Consider the following 16,389-nt stretch of genomic DNA (forward strand, 5'->3'; position numbering starts at 1 on the left):
AAGCAAAAGTTAATCTTTTCTGGAAGATAATACTATCCAGAGCCCCAAATTATCTACACTTCTTCATATACAAAATCAAGTTGTCAAACAAAAATTGCCTCATATACTGGGAGAGAAAACAAAATGGTCGAAAAACAAGAGAAGAAATATATAATAGAAACAGATTTATAGACGTTCCACAAGTTCGAGTTACCAAAGAGGGATTTTACAATATATTGGGACTAATTCAAGAAATTAGGCGACAAGATGGAATCAAATGGAAATTCTAGAATTGCAATATACAGTAACTGAAATTAAGAATTAAATGGAAGCTTCAGAAGCAGACTAGACACAACTGGAGAGAATTTTTGAGCTGAAAATGGCCAGAGTGAAGTACGGTGAGACAGAAGGATGGAAAACACAGAAAAGGTAATAGAAATGTATGGGCAAAATGGTGAACTGAAATTGTGTTTAAAATAGTTCCCAGTCACAGAGGCCTGACTGAAGTATGAAATCGCCTGCATCAATAAAAGCAAAAACAACCAAAAGGGGAAAAAAACTTGAAAAGCTTTAAGTTAGCCTGCAGTTATTCTATTTACATGTAGACAGCATAAAGAAGGAGAGCAAAAAGAGAATGGGGCAGAAACAATCTTTGAAGTTGTTATGGTTGAGAACTTTCCAAATGTGGCTAAAATCATCAAGCCACAGGTTGAAAAAAAAAGCTATGAATCTCAAGTAGGAAAAATACAAAGAAAACCACACCTAAGTGCAACATAGTAATGCTGTTGAAAACCAAAGATAAAGAGAAACATCTTAAAATGAGTCAAAGAGAAAAAAATCAATAATTTTAAAGGAGCTACAATGAAACTGACATCTGACTTCATAGCAGAAGTCAGAGGACAATGAATAGCAACTTCAAAGTGGGGAAGACAAGAACAGCCAGCCTAGAATTCTATCCTCTCCAAATGACATTAAATAAAGACAATTTCAGACAAATGAAACCATAAAATGTATCCCCATTAGACTTACACTAAGTGAAATACTTAAGGACGTTCTTTGGGCAGAAGTGAAATAATCTCAGATGATGTCACAGAGATGCAGGAAGGAGTGGAGAGCGAGAAAAGGTGAATACAGGAATAAATCTAAAGGTAAATATGTGAGTAAATGTAAGTATGTAAAAGCAATTAACATAATGTCTTGTGGGGTTTAAATGGATAGAGTTGAAATATAGAACAACAATAACCAAAAAAAAAGGCAGGAGGAAATTAGAATGAAGTTAAAGTGTCCTATTACCCTTGTCTGGGAAGTAGGAAAGTTCTAATTTATAGTAAATTTTAATAAGTCAAGGATACATGTTGTAAAGACTAGAGTAGCCCCTAAAAGAATATTGAGTTTGTATAATTAACAAATTCATGCCAGGAGGTGGGGGGAGGATAGAATAATTTAAATGTTTAATTAATTGAAAAGAAAGCAAGAAGGGAGGGAAAAAGGATTATGAAACAGGTGAGACCAACAAAAACCAAATAATAAAATGGTAGATTTAAACCCAAATATAGGGACTTCCCTGGTGGCACAGTGGTTAAGTATCTGCCTGCCAATGCAGGAGACATGGGTTCCATCCCTGGTCCGAGAAGATCGCACTTGCCATGGAGCAACTAAGCCCATGTGCCACAACTACTGAGCCTGCGCTCTAGAGCCTGTGAGCCACAACTACTGAGCCCGCGTGCCACAACTACTGAAGCCCATGCACCTAGAGCCCATGCTCTGCAACAAGAGAAGCCACCACAGTGAGAAGCCCGTGCACCACAACGAAGAGTAGCCCCCGCTCGCCGCAACTGGAGAAAGCCCACGCGCAGCAACGAAGACCCAATGAAGCAAAAAAAAATTAATTAATTTTTAAAAAAACCCAAATATATCAGCAAAATTGAGGTTATCAGAGTGTCTGTGTTTATAGGGCAGAAACCTATAGCCAAGTTACAAATAGCAAATATTTGTGTGAAGTCACTCATGTCATGCATACCCACAAAATACCAACATTGATGAAGGTAACTTAAAATTCATAATGCAAAGACATCCATGGCAAATTGGTTAATGGGCGTCATCAATTAAATGAGTATTTAAGATTACTCAAGGCACAAGAAAACGTGAAATGCTGTGAAATTTTACAGCCCGTATAGGAAAGAAACTTGATAGTGTCTTTCTCAGATGATCTTAAACATTTGATAATAACCTTAAACACTTATATGACATTACCAATAATGAGTTATGAAGCTGAAAGAAACTTTTCTAACCTCTCATTAATAATAAGTCAATTTGAATCAACCATGCGAGAAGACTGAGGTATCTTTCTAATTTCTCTATAGAAAAACATATCACCCAACAGGCACATGAAAAGGTGCTCAACATCCTTAAGCATTAGGGAAATGCAAATCAAAACCATAATGAGATATCACCTCACATCTGTCAGAAGGACTGTCATCAAAAAGAACACAAATAACAAATACTGGCGAGGGTGTGGAGGAAAGGGAACCCTCCTGCACTGTTGGTGGGAATGTAAATTGGTGCAGCCACTGTGGAGAACAGTATGGAGGTTTCTCAAAAAACTAAAAATAGAACTACCATATGACCTATTAATTCCACTCCTGAGCATATATCCAAAAAAAACCAAAAAACTAATTTGAAAAGAAACATGCACCCCAATTTTCACAGCAGCATTATTTATAATTGCTAAGATATGAAAGCAACCCAAGTGTCCATCAATGGATGGATAAAGAAGATGTGGTATATACACACACACACACACACACACACACACACACACAATGGAATACTACTCAGCCATAAAAAAGTAAGATTTTGCCATTTGCAGCAACACGGATAGTAGAACCTACCAGAATTCATTCATTCTTTTATTCCTTCCTTCATGTATCCATCTATTCATGTGTTCAATACACACTTATCAAGCACCTACTACAGGTTAGGGACTGTCCTAGTGTCAGTGAATATGCTAATGAATGCCATAGCCTCTCTTTTTTTTTTTTTTTTTTTGAGCTTATATTCTAGTGGTAGGAGACAGAGAGTAAGCAAGTAAACAAACAAATGAACAAAATAATTCTCAAAAAGATTATAGTGGATGATATTTATCCAAGAGAAATGGAGACATACATCCATACAAAAACTGTATGTGAATGTTTATGACAGCTGGATTCATCATCATCCAAAACTGAAAACAACCCCAATAGCCATTAACTGAAGAATGCATAAACAAACTGTGGCCCAGCCATGCAATGGACTCAGCAATAGAAAGGAAGGGACTACTGATACATGCAACAACATGAGTTGAAAGAAGCCAGACTCAAACAACTACACACTGTATGATGTCATTCATATATTTTGGAAAAGATCAGTGGCTGCCAGGAGATTTTTTCTTTCTTTCTTTTTCTTTCTTTTCTTTTACTTTTTCTAGGAGTTTTATTTTCTGTAAGAACAACTTAGTGTGTAATGGAGGTTATAAACTAAAGAAAGTTTGGATGTGGAAAAAAAAATTCCCTCCTGGGTGGAGGAAGAGGATAGACTACAGAGGGACATGAGAGAACTGGGGGTGCTGATGGGATGTTCTATATCTTGATTGTGCTGGTGGTGGTTACATGACTGTGGAAGAGTGTCAAAATTCATAGAAATGCACGACTAAAAGTTTACTGTGTAAGTTACACCTCAATCAACCTGAAAGAAGAAACTGGATGATAGAAGAGCGTTGGTCATTACTTTAGTCTCAGTGGGCCAACAAAGACCTCCTACAGAAGGTGACATTTAATGTGTAAAATGAACCTGCAGCCTCTTAGGGGCTCCTAGGGAAATCAAATCATTTCATGTAGCAGCAAATATCAGATACTAATCCAATACTTAATAACCAGAATTTCAAAGATGACTGTAATAAAAAAGATCCCTTGATCTATTACAGGGAAGTAGAAAAAGGAATGAAGAAAAAATTTTTTCTTTTATTCTGTAAAACATGTGTTTTAATTAAGAGAGAATTTATGCAAACCCCACACACTAGGAGGACTTACAAGTGCAAAAATGCAAATTTAGTCTATTTTCAAAGGATGGTATTGAGAAGCACAGTTCAAAAACACCTCACCAGGGAGCCCTTTCAGTCTATGCTCTATGTTTCATGATTAAGCATGTGACCTGTCTCGCCTCCATGCATTTTAAGTCGCCAAAAATGATAATTAATCACATAAAAGTCTACCACTTTAAAAGACAATGTGTGAGAGACAAGGTCAGACTTCTTTGCTGCCCTTATCTCCATAGCACTCCAACTCAAAGAGTCTTGCTGGGAACCCCCCCTCCCATTGCGCCTGCCCTCTGAGCACTCCCAGAGCCGGCCAGCAGCTGTGACAGATCCCTCCCCATGGGGAGACAGGAGTTGAGCTTCCTTCTGGAGAGGCAGCGTATGCTTCAGAAAAATCATACCCTAGAGAAGTTATGGACTGGTGATTCATGTAAACTCCTTCAACAGATAGACTTCCTGGGAAAGTTGCTTTACGAGACATTAAATTGTCCTCCCCTGTGAGAAATGGCCAGTCTCCTTGGGATCAGTGAAGCTGGGCTCTAGAACAGTAGAGGAGCTTTGGAATGACTGGGGTGATCCCCTCAGAAGAGGGCTAACTTGGAATCACTCAGGGTATCTTTCCACAGAACAGAAGAGTTCAGGATCAGTAGCTCCCACTGCCCAGAGAAGGGAAATGGAATCAGACTTTGTTTTGATGGTTTCTGAAGAAAAGTTTTCAGTTTCCCTGAAGGAATTGGGACTTGGAATGAGGAAAGCAGGGTTCTAGTGTGACTCTACTCTGAATTTGTTGTGACGAGGCCAAATTCCATCACCTCTTTTGGTCTCTGTGTCAAACAAGGTGAGATATTGTGATTTATAAGAAATATATATTTGGTCATTCAGATGACCAAATACATATTTCTCATATACATTTGGTCTTGTCCAGTCCCTGGCTCACACTCTTAAAACCCTTGGAATTTCCTAAGTGTGTTGAGAGTGATAAAGGTGTCTTTTGTTATGTTCATGACTTCGGGAAAGCAGTTAAGGATGGGGGCTGGTCACCAAGTGATTCAACTTGGGATTAGAGGGCTGGGACTTTTAGTCCCAGCCCCAGACCTCTGAGGAGGGGCATGTGGCTGGAGGTTGAATCAGTTGTCAGTGGCCAGTGGTTTAATCAATCATGACTTCGCAAGGAAGCCTCCATAAAAACCCAAAAGGACAAGGTTCAGAGAGCTTCTGGGTTGGTGAACACATGGAGATGCAGGGAGAGTGGCACCTGGAGAGGGCCAGGAAGCTCCCTTTCCTTGTATCTTGCCCTATGCACCTCTTCCACCTGGCTATTCCTGAGGATAAAAGTATTGTACCCTTTTACAATAAACCAGTGATTTAATAAGCAACATGCTTTCCTGAGTTCTGTGAGTCACTCTAGCAAATTAATGGAACCTGAGGACAGGGGGTCATGGGGACCTCTGATTTTTAGCCAGATGGTCAGAAGCACAGGTTTGTGACTGGCATCTGAAGTGGGAGTGGCGAGTGGTGCAAGTCTCGTAGGACTGAGCCCTCGACCTGTGAAATCCGACGCTACCTCTGGGTTAATAGTGTCAGAATTGAGTTGAATTCTCAGACACCTAGCTGGTGTTCTGAGAATTGCTTGTTGGATGTGTGGGGAACTCCTTCCCCCAATGTTGGAAATTGAGTCTCAGAACACCATGTATAAGGGTATGAACTTGAGAATGACTTCTACTTGTAGCTGCTACACTTTATCATCTTGTCGCTGCTTAAACATCAACCACGCTGTAGTTATTGTCCTTTTACTAGATGTAAGGTGGGCCTGGGCGTTGTAGCAGGCACAGACCCCATGGAGCGTCTCATATAATGAAGGAAGTAGAAAACACATCTATAAAAAGGACCTAGTAATACAAGGTAGGATAAATTTGATATTTGAAGAACAGTACAGGCAAAAGCATCTTAGGAAAGGGGAAAATATCAATGAAAGCCAAAGGGTCGGGGAATCTTCATGGAAGAGAAGGGCTTGAACTGTGCCTTGAAAGATTGGTAGCATTTGGATAGATGGAGGGAACAGCTCAGTCATCAGGGAGGGGGAAGTGAAGTAAAAGAGGGGAGAAGTCAGGCAGCATGTATGGGAGGCGATAAGAGTTTACCTAGAGCAGTGTTTGCTCTGGTGAATTTTGAGATAAGAAGGTAAAAAGATAGACTGGCAGATGGAAGAGGGCCTGGCAAAAGAGAATGGAAGGATCAGACAGAAGTTCATAGCGCAGACTGGAAAGTGAATCCCATAGGTATTCTTCAGAAAGTCTCAAAACTTCATCAGTGGGATGCCTAAATTCCCCAAGCCTGTGACTGGTGATTGCGTTGGTTGCCTGTATTCTTGTCTCTTCATCTTTGAGCATCTTCCAATAGAAGATATTTTACAGACAGGAAGAGCCCATGCAGCTGGGAGGCATTCGTTATTTGCCTGAGGGATTCCTGATACCCTCAATGAACGAAAGCAGCTAACATGGATCCTGGGAAAGAGATTTGGACGCCAAGGCACAGAACAAACTTTCTTCTGCGTTGTCCAACAGAACTTTCTGCAATTATGGAAATGTTCTGTATCTGTGCTGTCCAGTAGAATCACATGTGGCACTGAGCACTTGACATGTGGCTGGTTTGACTAAGGAACTGAATTTTTAGTTTTATTTAAATTAAATCTTGGGAGTTCCCTGGTGGCCTAGTGGTTAGGATTCCGGGCTTTCACTGCTGTGGCCCAGGTTCAATCCCTGGTCAGGGAACTGAGATCCCACAAGCCGTGTGGCGTAGCCAAAATAATAATAATAATAATAAATTAAATCTAAATTTAAATAACCATATGTAGTTAGTGGCTCCCATGTTGGACCATGCAGCTCTAGATGTCAGGAAAGGCTGAAAACTACATTATCTCATAAATTCCTTGCAGTGAATTCAAAGAATCTGTACTTCAGGAAGGTTGCATTAATGTAATACTTTCCTGTTTCTTTACACATTCCAAATCACAAGGGAGGGGAAAACTTAGGAAAAGTCTTTTCTATGGAATCAAAGAAGGATCACTTTACAGTGGAGCACATCTGGCCATAGGATTTATTCTGTCAGCCCCATTCTAGCAGAAATAAAACTGAGTAATAATACTGCAGCAGACACAAGATAACTTGGGCATGTAATATAAATGCTATTAACATTAAATCCACCTTTATTCTTTGCTTTTATACTGGAAAAGAAAACGCAAACTCTCCTTACCCTTTTCCTGTTAGGTCTTAAATTCCACTTATATAATACTGAGGCACCTAGTATAGAGATGGGCATCTAGTAGCAAAGACCAGTATGTAAAAAAAATATCCATCCATCCCAAACATTCACTATCTCTCCATCCATCTGCCCATCCACTCATCCAACCACCCATCCTCCTATCCATCCACCTCTTTCCATCTATCCATCCATCAACCCATCTCATCCCCCAAATCTATTTACTGACTCACAAAGAATAGATTTTCTCTCATTTGCCCAAATAATGAGAGCTTAATAGAGAGGAACAGAGAAGAAGCAGGTGACTGTGTGATATATTTTTTAAGAGTATGCGTTCAGATGATTAACCATACTTTTAATTAGTCAATATTTATTTATTTATTTTTAACTTTATTTTTAAAATTTTTAAAATTTTATTTTTGGCTGCGTTGGGTCTTCATTGCTACGCACAGGCTTTCTCCAGTTGCGGCGAGCGGGGGCTACTCTTCGCTGTGGTGTGTGGGCTTCTCATTGCGGTGGCTTCTCTTGATGTGGAGCACAGGCTCTACAGCGCAGGCTTCAGTAGTTACAGCACGCGGGCTCAGTAGTTGTGGCGCATGGGCTTAGTTGCTCCACGGCATGTGGGATCTTCCCAGACCAGGGATCGAACTCGTGTCCCCTGCATTGGCAGGAGGATTCTTAACCACTGCGCCACCAGGGAAGCCCCTAATCAATATATATATATATATATTTTAAATAAATTTATTTATTTAGTTTTGGCTGCTTTGGGTCCTCGTTGCTGCGCGCGGGCTCTCTCTAGTTGTGGCGAGCAGGCTCTAGAGCACAGGCTCAGTAGTTGTGGTGCACAGTCTTAGTTGCTCCACGGCATGTGGGATCTTCCCGGACCAGGGCTCAAACCCATGTCCCCTGCATTAGCAGGCAGATTCTTAACCACTGCACCCCCACGGAAGCCCTAATCAATATTTTCTGATCACCCATTAGGTACAAGAAACCATCCGAGGCACTGTAAGATATAATATATAAGCAATCTCTGCCTTCTACATTCTTAATAATCTACTTGAAAAGTCAAAGCAATGAATATATGAGAGACTAAAATAAGACAAATGAATGAAATACTTCAAAACAGCAAGATGAAAGATGTCACGAGATAATTCATGTATTAGATAATAAGCCTCATGTTTAGAAGAGGGCCAGAAAATCTGGACTAGAATGGTCCAACTTAAGCCTTTAAGGAGGAGGCTTGAGCCAGAATCTGAGTGATGGGCAAGATGACAGATAAAAATCATGAGTTTAAAATTTGGAAGGACCTTAGAAATAATCTAGCTCAAGTCTATTATTTTACAGATGACTTAACTAAGGTCAGAGAGGTAAGAGACTTGGTCTGACTCCCTTATATGGGTAGTAATGGTAGAATAAAAGAAGCCTAAAATGCAGGGCTGTTGATATCCATTCCACTTCCATACATCTCATGGGTTGGGGAGAAGAGTCTTCTATTTAGGAAAGAAGAAAGGATTCTGCAGAGTGGATGTGACTCAGCATGAGCAAGGAAGCAGAGCCAGGAACTTGTTGGTGTAACAACTGTGTATGAGGATCTCAATGTGTGTAAGGAGGGGAAGATAGCATGGGATGAGGGGGAGGCTGGGACCAATAGTGAAGGGGTTTGAATGCAAATCTGCAATTGGTCAGTTTCGTGAAACACAGAATTCTGGTTTCTGGGACTGCCTTGAAGTCTCCCTTTAGTGCCCCAGTATAAACTTTTCTAGAAAAATGTTATTCTTTTCATATTAACAAAGACTCAAGTTCACCTGGGGGAGAGAAAGCTGCAGAAGGGAGGCTGGGATGAGTACTCGCATTGCTGGTCAATCTATAGGGGTCAGGGATGGATGGGGGCTAAGAATTTGCATATTTTTAAGCTCCCCAATGATTGAGATGATCATCCAGTTTTGAGGGTCTTCTGGTTCACCCTTTGACCAATCCATCAGATAAAGACTACCACTTTGGAAAACTCTTTGACAATATTTACTAAATACCTGCCCCTATGATCCAGCAATTCCTCTCCCAGGCATATACCCAAGAGAAACACTTTTGTTCCCCCAACAGGCATGATCATGGGGGTTATGATCAACCCCAAACTGGAAAAAATCCAATGTCCATCAGTATTAAAATGGATAAATAAACTGAGGTATATTCATACAATGGAACACTACACAACAATTAAAAAGAATAAGCCATTGCTATGTGCACCAACGTGGATGACTCTCCCAGACATAAGGATAGGCATAAGAAGTATGATTCCATGTATATGAGATTAAAGAACTGGCAAAAATAATACATGGTAATTGAACTCAGAATAGTGATTGCCTCTCTGTGGGGTTGGGTATTAACTGGAAAGGGACATAAAGGAAAATCCTGGAGTGCTGGAACTGTTCTTTATCTCTATCTGGGTGGTGGTTATGTTGTTATACAGAATATGTGAAAATATATTGAGCTGTACACTTGTTCAGTTTACTGTATATAATTATACCTTGTTGAGAAGAAAAAAATACAGATATTGTGTGTGTGTGTGTGTGTGTGTGTGTGTGTGTGCATGCGTGTGTATTTGCCCTGCCAACCTCATGAGGTTGTTATAAAACTCCAATAGCTTTTAAAGATGAGACGTACAGTCTTATATATTTTAACTAGCTCAATACCTATTCTTGTTGAAACTGATTAGAGGCACTACTTGTGATTCAGGTAATTGGTCAGCTTTTTTAAGCCTTAGCAAAACACAGAAAGTTAGTTATATGGAAGCTTACAGTGATTTCTGAACTTGGGAAAGATGTGCGGTAACTGTAAACTTACTGAGAACACACCAGAGCTGCCAAATGGTGCAGCCTGGCTTTTGAGAGAGCCTTTCTGCTGATGGGGAATTTCGTCTGCTTTGAAACCCCGGAGAAGAGTTCCCTGCAGCTGTATCTTTCCATTGCACTCCCTCACTTTCCTCTCCCTCACTCCCCCCTCCCCCACTCCCCACCCCATCCCAGGAAGACAGGAAAGGCCATCTGTACCACTGCACTCACCAACCCGGAAACCAAAATCTCATCATCCCATCAAGAAAATGACTGTCATCCTGAGGTGCCCTTGGCCACTGGTAACCAGCCACAGACTTGCTGCCAGCTCCACAGTTTGCCTGCCCTGGCTCAACAGTGAGACTGCCTGTGGTCATCAGGCCTTGGTGGGCATATGTTCAAGGTTAGAGCGAGCTGAGAGTGAGTGGCAGGAACCAAGAAACCCTGCCTAGTGGGCGCCATGTGCAAACCTCGTTCCTGGGCTATTATTTTGCAGTCTGAAAAAGTTGTGTGTGCTGAGCAGTGTACTTCAGGCAGCTAAGTATAAACACATGTCTACAAATACTGATAACACTCTCTTTGTTTGTCCATTACTCCACAAACCCAGATCACCTGGGGACTGTTTGTTCCTCTACAAAGTGAGAATCCAGCACCTTATGTATTAAAATGTGGGACATTTTCTTCAGAGTATAAATTTTCAAGAGCTGCTTCTATGCCTTCCTCAGTACACTCTCAAATCCCTTTGTATCTTTAACACCATAACATACAGTTGATTTTAAAATAAAAATTGATAGTCTCTGTTTCCTTGCACCAGTTTTTCTTAATTTGACCATATGGTCGACAATGCGTCTGAAGCCTATTCATTACTGTGTCCAGTTCTAGAGCCCAGAAGTACATAAGACATGCTCAGCAATTTATGTGAACAATCTGCAGGTATTTCCTGACTGGTTATTTCAAGCAAGTGTTTTTTACGTGATAGACACCTGATAAATGCTCAAAGAATGAATATGAATGTTTAAGAATGAATAAATGTGAATTTTTAAGCAATATGTTCACACAAGAAATGCAGTTCACAAATATGTATATTTCCCAGAATAAAACACTGTACTGGACTCCCTCCCCCCGCCCAAAAAACAAAAACCCTAAAAGTATTGTATATGGAAGTACATCAATAAAGATACTAAAATTTGAAATCAACCTTGAATGGAGCTTTCTCAAGGACAGAAAAAAATCCAAATAATGCTTGGTTTCACCTAAGAGATACTTAGAAAAACCAGCACACAAACTGTTCAGTTCCAGAGAACCAAATACAACATCAGCTGTGAGAAAAGTTAAACTGTCTGAAGAGAATGGATTTCAAGGAAATGCTGCTTATTTTCTCCTCTTGGTTATTTCTGAAAGAACATTTGAAGAAGAAATGCAGTGGGACTTTTCTGTTCTCTGAAGACTTTGAATTGCTTCCAAGAGACATTTACCTGGGGTTTAAACTCTATTAGGTGTGAATTTTTTTTTTTTTCCTCACCAGTCAATTAATTTTGCAAGGAGTGAGAAGTTAGGAAGAAGCAAGGCTAAATCAGCTGTCTCCAGAAAATGCACCTCAATCTTATACTCAGAGATTACCCCCACCGCTATCCACTGACTTTTCTTTCTGAAACCAATATGTCAAACTCAAGAAGTAGTCCCTAGAACAGAAACATGCCTGGAAGGGAATGGGAGTTTGAGTGAAACTTCCCTGCACACAAACAACCCTATTTGTCCCGATGTGGTAGCTCATTTACCGAAGCATCTACCACCCTCAGAGAGAAGGTCGCTGTCCTCCAGGACTTACCTGTCTGCTGAGAGAGCTGTGAGTGTGAAGACAGACACCCCTACCGAGGTAAGCTGGATAAAAGGGATCAGTTTGCAGCCAATCCTGCCAAACAGCCATCTGTCGGCCAGGTACCTGCTGGCATCTACAGGCGCACAGGTTACCAGGAGCAGCAGGTCTCCCACGGCCAGGCTGGAGATGAATAGGTTCGGTACATTTCGCATGGACTTCACGGTACAGAAGATCTTGATCAGGGTGATGTTGCCAACGAGGCCTATCAGAATGATGACCCCATAAATTGCAGGGATGACATACAGGACCCCCGGGTGGAACCAGTCGTCGTTCGTGGGGAGATCCACACTGTGATTAGAGATGTTGCAGTGTACGAAATGGTCCACGTCCAAGTTTAGAAGCAAACAGTCATTCAGAGCCATCCTCTAGGTTCTTTCTCACCTAAAAAGTGCCCTTAGATGCTGTTGCTTAACTTTTGACTTTGCAGTTTGGTGAAGATGATGATAAAATCTATGCTGGGCTCTTTATCTTCTTTAATAAAAATACTCTGAGTACATAGAGACTATGGCATTCAAAATTGTCACTATTCTGACGCTGGCGCTGCTCTGGTCTTTACGTGACCAATGTAATACATCTCTAAATTCAGTAAGTTAACAACAAAACACCCACAAAAACTCAGCTCCCAAAGGGCTTAGAATCAAACCCACTCTGTACCAACTCCTTCTACCTCCATTCTAGTCTGAGTCTCCCTGGCTGCAGTTTACTAAGAACTTTTGGCCTGCTATTTTCACACGGCATTTCCCGTCTTTCCTGATATTTAGAACCTGAAGGTTTAAAGAGGGTAGAAAAACACTGTACCGAGAAAGCCTGAAATGCTATAGGCAGGAACGCTTTGCACGTCACCGGCTTCACCAGCAACTGGCAGCTCTGCTGAGCTGAGGCTCTGAAGAGGAACAGGGCTACTTATAGGCAGAGAGTGCCAGCCCCCTGCTGGACACTTCAGTCACTGCCCGGCCGCCTGCTCTGCCCAGATGAGACTCGCCCAACAATCTGCGGGTCCTAGCAGATAATTTGGGCTTCTCTTTTTCAGATGCAGCACTCTGCAAAGCACTGGAAATCTTTCTGATACTAGGCTCCAAATCCAGACTCACATCCCATTTTCTCATCTTTTCCAATACATTAGGATGACATGTTAAGGTTGCTATAAAATGAGGTCTGTCCCTGAATTAAATTGCACACAGATGAGCAAGGCGTCCACATGCGAGTGGTCCCACTCGGCCTTCCCACTGCCTATTTGAACAGGGACTGCTACTGAGGGCAAATAGGCACACGACTCCTGCCTTAAACCTTCAGCACCTGACATCTGGGAAGAGCAGAAAGCAGAACGCACACACGCTCTGCCAGGCCATTCTTTTTCCCTTTACCAGAGAGAAATAAAATCCGAAGCCAGCTGTGTTCTAACTCTCACAGATAAGTAGTCTTTTCCAGGAGAATTTTCTCATTGGATCTAAAAGGTACATGAATTGGCATTCTGGTGCAGCTATTTGCAATTTTAAGTTAATGTTTGCTGCGTTTTATAGCAAATTTCCTCATAAGCTCTGAGTGAGAAATGAACTGTAAAGGAGTTACAGAAAGAATACTGAGGAATTGGGGAGTGGAAAGAATAACTTAGAGTTGACAGGTGCCAGGAAAGGCTTTACTGAGGAGGTACTATTAGATTTAAGCTTAGACCTTTAGCAAAAATGTATAATTACATTACAAGCGTGAATCTTCAAGACTTACGTGAAGCCCTTCAAGCTCTTCCAGATACATCACAGGAAGCCAGTTACTAGCAGGCGCTGCCACTGAAAGTTTGCTTTTTCAGGATTCATAAGGAATAAAGAAGCTTGCACTCATCACCATGCCAGGGCCCACCAAGTGTGCTGTCATGGAAATTTCCAATGGCAGCTTGCAACACTGAGGCGGCTGCCATGCTTCTTCCGTAAACCCAAGGGCTTGTGCTCCTCTCAGCCAGCAGTAGAGTCTAATGTTACATGCCCAGAGGGGGAAGAGCTTCTCAGTGGTGATCAGTAGCACCATTAATGAGTCAGTAACCACAAGCCTAGTGGTGTTGATGAGTTACTGGCAGTAGAGCTTAATAATGCTGTACATGGACTCCCTGCTTAAGTCCTGGCTCCCTCATTCATTACCTTGGCAAGTTACTTGGTGTCTTAAGCCTCAAGCTCTTCATCTGTAAAGCGGGGATAATTCGTGAAGTTAAATGAAATTACCCGTGTTAAGACTTCATAGTATTTGGCACATAGTAAGTGCTCAAGTAATAATCAGCTGCTATTATTAAACCTATTATTATTGTTGTGATTGAAAGAGACTATTTTTGTGATTTTATTTTGGAAAAGCCCAGTAAAGTCAGAAGAGAGACTGACCTCAGATCAATAGGCTAAAAGTTCTATCATAGCAGCCAGTCCTCCATTTCCTTGAAAGTCATTTATCAAACACCTGCCAGTTTCCAGGCACTGTGTAAGAGCCTGAGAAAAATAACATGAAGATACATGTTATGATAAGACCCGTCATGATCCCAACTACTCAAGCGTAAAGTCAGAGGACCTGGTTTCAAAGAATAATGCCAAGAAGGGTTTTCAAGAAGATTCTGCAAATGCTTCCGTTCGTTCTCTACCGTATTCATAATTCTGCTTCTTGAAATTGCTGTGGTGGCTTTCTTCTCTGATCATTTACCTTTCTTCCTCTCAATGACAATCATTGCTTCTGGCGTTGTTTTTGTTGTCATTACCAGAGGGACAGCCTTGTAGGAATTATGCCAAAACGCAGAGAAATTCACCACTCTTGGACTAGAAGAATTAGTGAGGCATTGAACTGCCCAGGGTAGTCCTGAGCATTTCGAAACAGAGGTAGCAAAAGCCAGAACCTGGCTATATTATTATATGAAACCCGGGCATCTTTGGGCCTTTTAACTTTCTGAAAGTTCCTTGAGTATTGTTTAAATAGAAATAAACTCTGGCTTCTTTTTAAAAAAAAAAGTTGCAGCATTTACACCCCATCCCCTCCCTTTTCTCCAGAGAAGGCGACATTTGATCTTTTTTTTTTTCAAGATTTATTTATTTATTTAATTTATTTTTGGCTGCATCAGGTCTTAGTTGCTGCATGCGGGATCTTCGTTGAGGCGCGCGAGCTTCTCTCTAGTTGTGGTGAGTGGGTTTTCTCTTCTCTAGTAGTGGCGTGCAGGCTCCAGAGCACGTGGGCTCTGTAGTCTGTGGCACGTGGGCTCTGTAGTCTGTGGCGCACGGGCTCTAGTTGAGGCGTGCGAACTCAGCAGCCGCAGCACACGGGCCCAGTTGCCCCGCGGCATGTGGGATCCCAGTTCCCTGACCAGGGACCGAACTCGCGTTCCCTGAATTGCAAGGTGGACTCTTCACCACTGGACCACCAGGGAAGTCCCGACATTTGACCTTAAAGGCTATTTGGTCTGAAGGGCATGTTTTTGGTTCACAAAGAGGACTCCCAGATGTTGTTTCCCTTTATTTCTTTAGACACACCCGTGTGCTGAGTCAACCACACCTCTTAAATCCAACTGGGCTGTTAGTGTTTCTTCCCGTGTAAGTTACACTGATGCTGAGAGTTAGCAGTGATTCCTCATGGCTGTTGTTGGTGTTAGGTGTCCCACAACACTATAGACTGTTCTGATGGTATTTTAGGAGTGAGGATATATTGAGGTTCAACACTTAATATTTTCTGGGCGCAAGGATGTTTTAGAAAGCTAATTAGAGAATTTTGATGTCATTTCAACTAATTAGCTATAATGACTCTTTCCATCCCTACCACTTTGTGTCGCCTTCGAGCAGATCACCAAACATACTTAGACATTTGCTTAGCTTTCTATTTAACGGTGAGCATGAGATGCCTTTGACTTATGAAAATGACATAGAACAAACATAATACAAAGTCCCCGTCCTCAGGGACTCCAGTTTCTGAATAGAATTGGAGTGTGACTCAGCATCCTTTCTTACGTGTTGGGGCAGGAGCGTCATTTCTATTTCAGTCAAGAGAGTCACATTTTCCACTCTTCCAGACAATTGGATTTTTTTTTTTTAATATGGGGGTGGGACACAGTCATTTGGTAGAATTTGGGAGGATGGGTGGACTCAACAGGACCAAAGAGAGTAAAGACAAAGTCTCTGCCCACCAGCTATGTGCATGGCACTGTGTCTTCCAGCAGCTGGCATTCTTGGTAGACTGACAATGAACATACACAGAAAAGATTAATTATAGAGTGGGTAGAATTTGTAGGTGGAACCAGAGTAAAGAGAAGGGGATGCTTTGGGTCTGTCTGTGAGATAGTCTTGAACAAAGCTGTAGAGGGGAGTAATAAATGAGAAAAAGGAGACTGGATCTGCTGGGGAAGACTTTACATTTAAGGT

The 16,389-nt window shown here is 41.5% G+C and overlaps 1 protein-coding gene across 1 annotated transcript in view; it reads right to left on the bottom strand.

Moving 5' to 3' along the window:
* The window catches only part of GRPR (gastrin releasing peptide receptor), a 273,527-nt gene that overhangs the window by 24,457 nt on the left and 232,681 nt on the right, over positions 1-16,389 (bottom strand). Inside the window, exon 1 of the mRNA XM_027095749.1 lies at positions 11,966-12,783. Coding sequence (XP_026951550.1) covers positions 11,966-12,378 — 413 coding nt within the window. The 5' untranslated portion in view covers positions 12,379-12,783. Of the gene's footprint in view, positions 1-11,965 lie in introns of the transcript that reaches the window.

The sequence above is a fragment of the Aethalodelphis obliquidens genome, unplaced genomic scaffold, assembly GCF_003676395.1.
Source record: "Aethalodelphis obliquidens isolate GAN/ISIS:26980383/991018 unplaced genomic scaffold, ASM367639v1 scaffold94, whole genome shotgun sequence".
NCBI classification, from domain to species: Eukaryota; Metazoa; Chordata; class Mammalia; order Artiodactyla; family Delphinidae; genus Aethalodelphis; species Aethalodelphis obliquidens.